General features: G+C 34.8%; 1 protein-coding gene across 1 annotated transcript in view; it reads right to left on the reverse strand.

Moving 5' to 3' along the window:
* The window catches only part of pigl (phosphatidylinositol glycan anchor biosynthesis, class L), a 22,720-nt gene that overhangs the window by 20,463 nt on the left and 718 nt on the right, over positions 1-1,539 (reverse strand). Inside the window, exon 2 of the mRNA XM_032533837.1 lies at positions 314-413. Within this exon, the coding sequence (XP_032389728.1) occupies positions 314-413 (100 nt within the window). The remainder of the gene's footprint in view (positions 1-313; positions 414-1,539) is intronic.

Here is a 1,539-nt window from a genome sequence, read left to right on the forward strand (position 1 = left end):
GGGGGGGGGGGGGGGATGTTAGTTTGTAGGTTGTGTACCTTCTGCCCAACCTCATCAGGGAAAAAGGCTGTCACCCGGGTGGTGTATATTATTTTGTGTGATTTTTTTTTAAAGCTAACAATTAGCCTCTGTTTTAAATCATATTGAGGGTCAGCAACGGACATGTCCAGTACAGACATGTTTAACACAATCCTGAATAAACAGAGCAAATTATTACAAGCCAACATAATGTCAGTGTTTGAACATTAAAGGTACACTAGTGAAATGTTGTAATTTGTTGTTGTGTGCGTGTGTGGTGCAGACGGCGGCTTACTTATGGTCTACTATGGTGATTCTGGAGTCTGGTATCCCCAACACGGCACAGCTGTTGACAAGTTCTCGTTTACGCTGAGCTCCTTGATTGTAGTAGTTCCCTGTACAATGTTAGGAGGACAAATTAGGCTATAGATGTACCGTAATGAACGGAAAATCTAAATATCAGTCTAAATTCTGTCTAAATGAGATCTGAAAACATTTGAAAGATTTTTAAAATATAATCTGTTCTTTAGCTATGTAATAATGGTTCTCTAACATCATTTAAGTTCTAAATGGCACACAGTGTAAGTGTTCAATAGCTTTTACTCGCACTACAATGCATTCACTTTCTAAAGATTATATTTGTACTTCAATGCGTCTACGTAGCTCGTCGTTTATCATGCAACATTTCCTTTAGTTAGCGATGAAGGAACAACTTTTGTTTGGGTTTTTGATCTTTTGAATCTTGATTGTAGGATGAGATGATTTCTTTTAAAGAAAAATGGTTTTCAGCTCTGTACATTTTCAGTAGTCATACGATAGTAACATAAGTAATATTTTTCATTGAAAAAATGAATGAAGTGCTAAATTGAATCTAGTTTAAGGCGAGATAGTAAAATGGACTCCAGCACCTCATCTGTCAGCATAATGTGCTAACATTATTTATATATTAAGTGAGACACAGTTGCTCTATTCACGGCTGCTATTTTACTTTCCAAAAAAATGCGTGCTTACTTTTTTATTTAACTATATTTTCTGTCCTGTTGTCCTTGGCTCAAATTTCTGTATCAGAAATATTCTTTTTAACCAAATTACCACAAAAAAGGAAGGATTCCATGCAACGATCTTTGCAAATACAATCACTTTCAGTGAATGTCAGGTGAAAATTGAAACGGTTTCAAATCTGCATCCTGACCAAAACTCATCCATTCAACATACGCTCCTCTGATCTTCGCTATTAGTCAAAAATAATTCCTAATTTCTGCTTTATTAACTCAAATATTAGGTATAATTCTATGCAAATCCGGGTTATTGACCGTGGATTTCAAAAAGTAGTGCAGAACTAGTGGTAGGGTGGTGGTAGTGAAATAATAAAAAAAATAATGTGTTGAAATTGTCAAATGTCAGAAAAAGGGTATACAAAAAAAAATCAATAAGTGTTAATTTTTTTGACCCGGGACAAGGGTTATCTCACATGGATAACATTTTATTTAATTTTAATTTATACTGTTTATTGATCCCCAG

Source organism: Etheostoma spectabile, chromosome 13 (assembly GCF_008692095.1).
Source record: "Etheostoma spectabile isolate EspeVRDwgs_2016 chromosome 13, UIUC_Espe_1.0, whole genome shotgun sequence".
In the NCBI taxonomy this organism is placed as follows: Eukaryota; Metazoa; Chordata; class Actinopteri; order Perciformes; family Percidae; genus Etheostoma; species Etheostoma spectabile.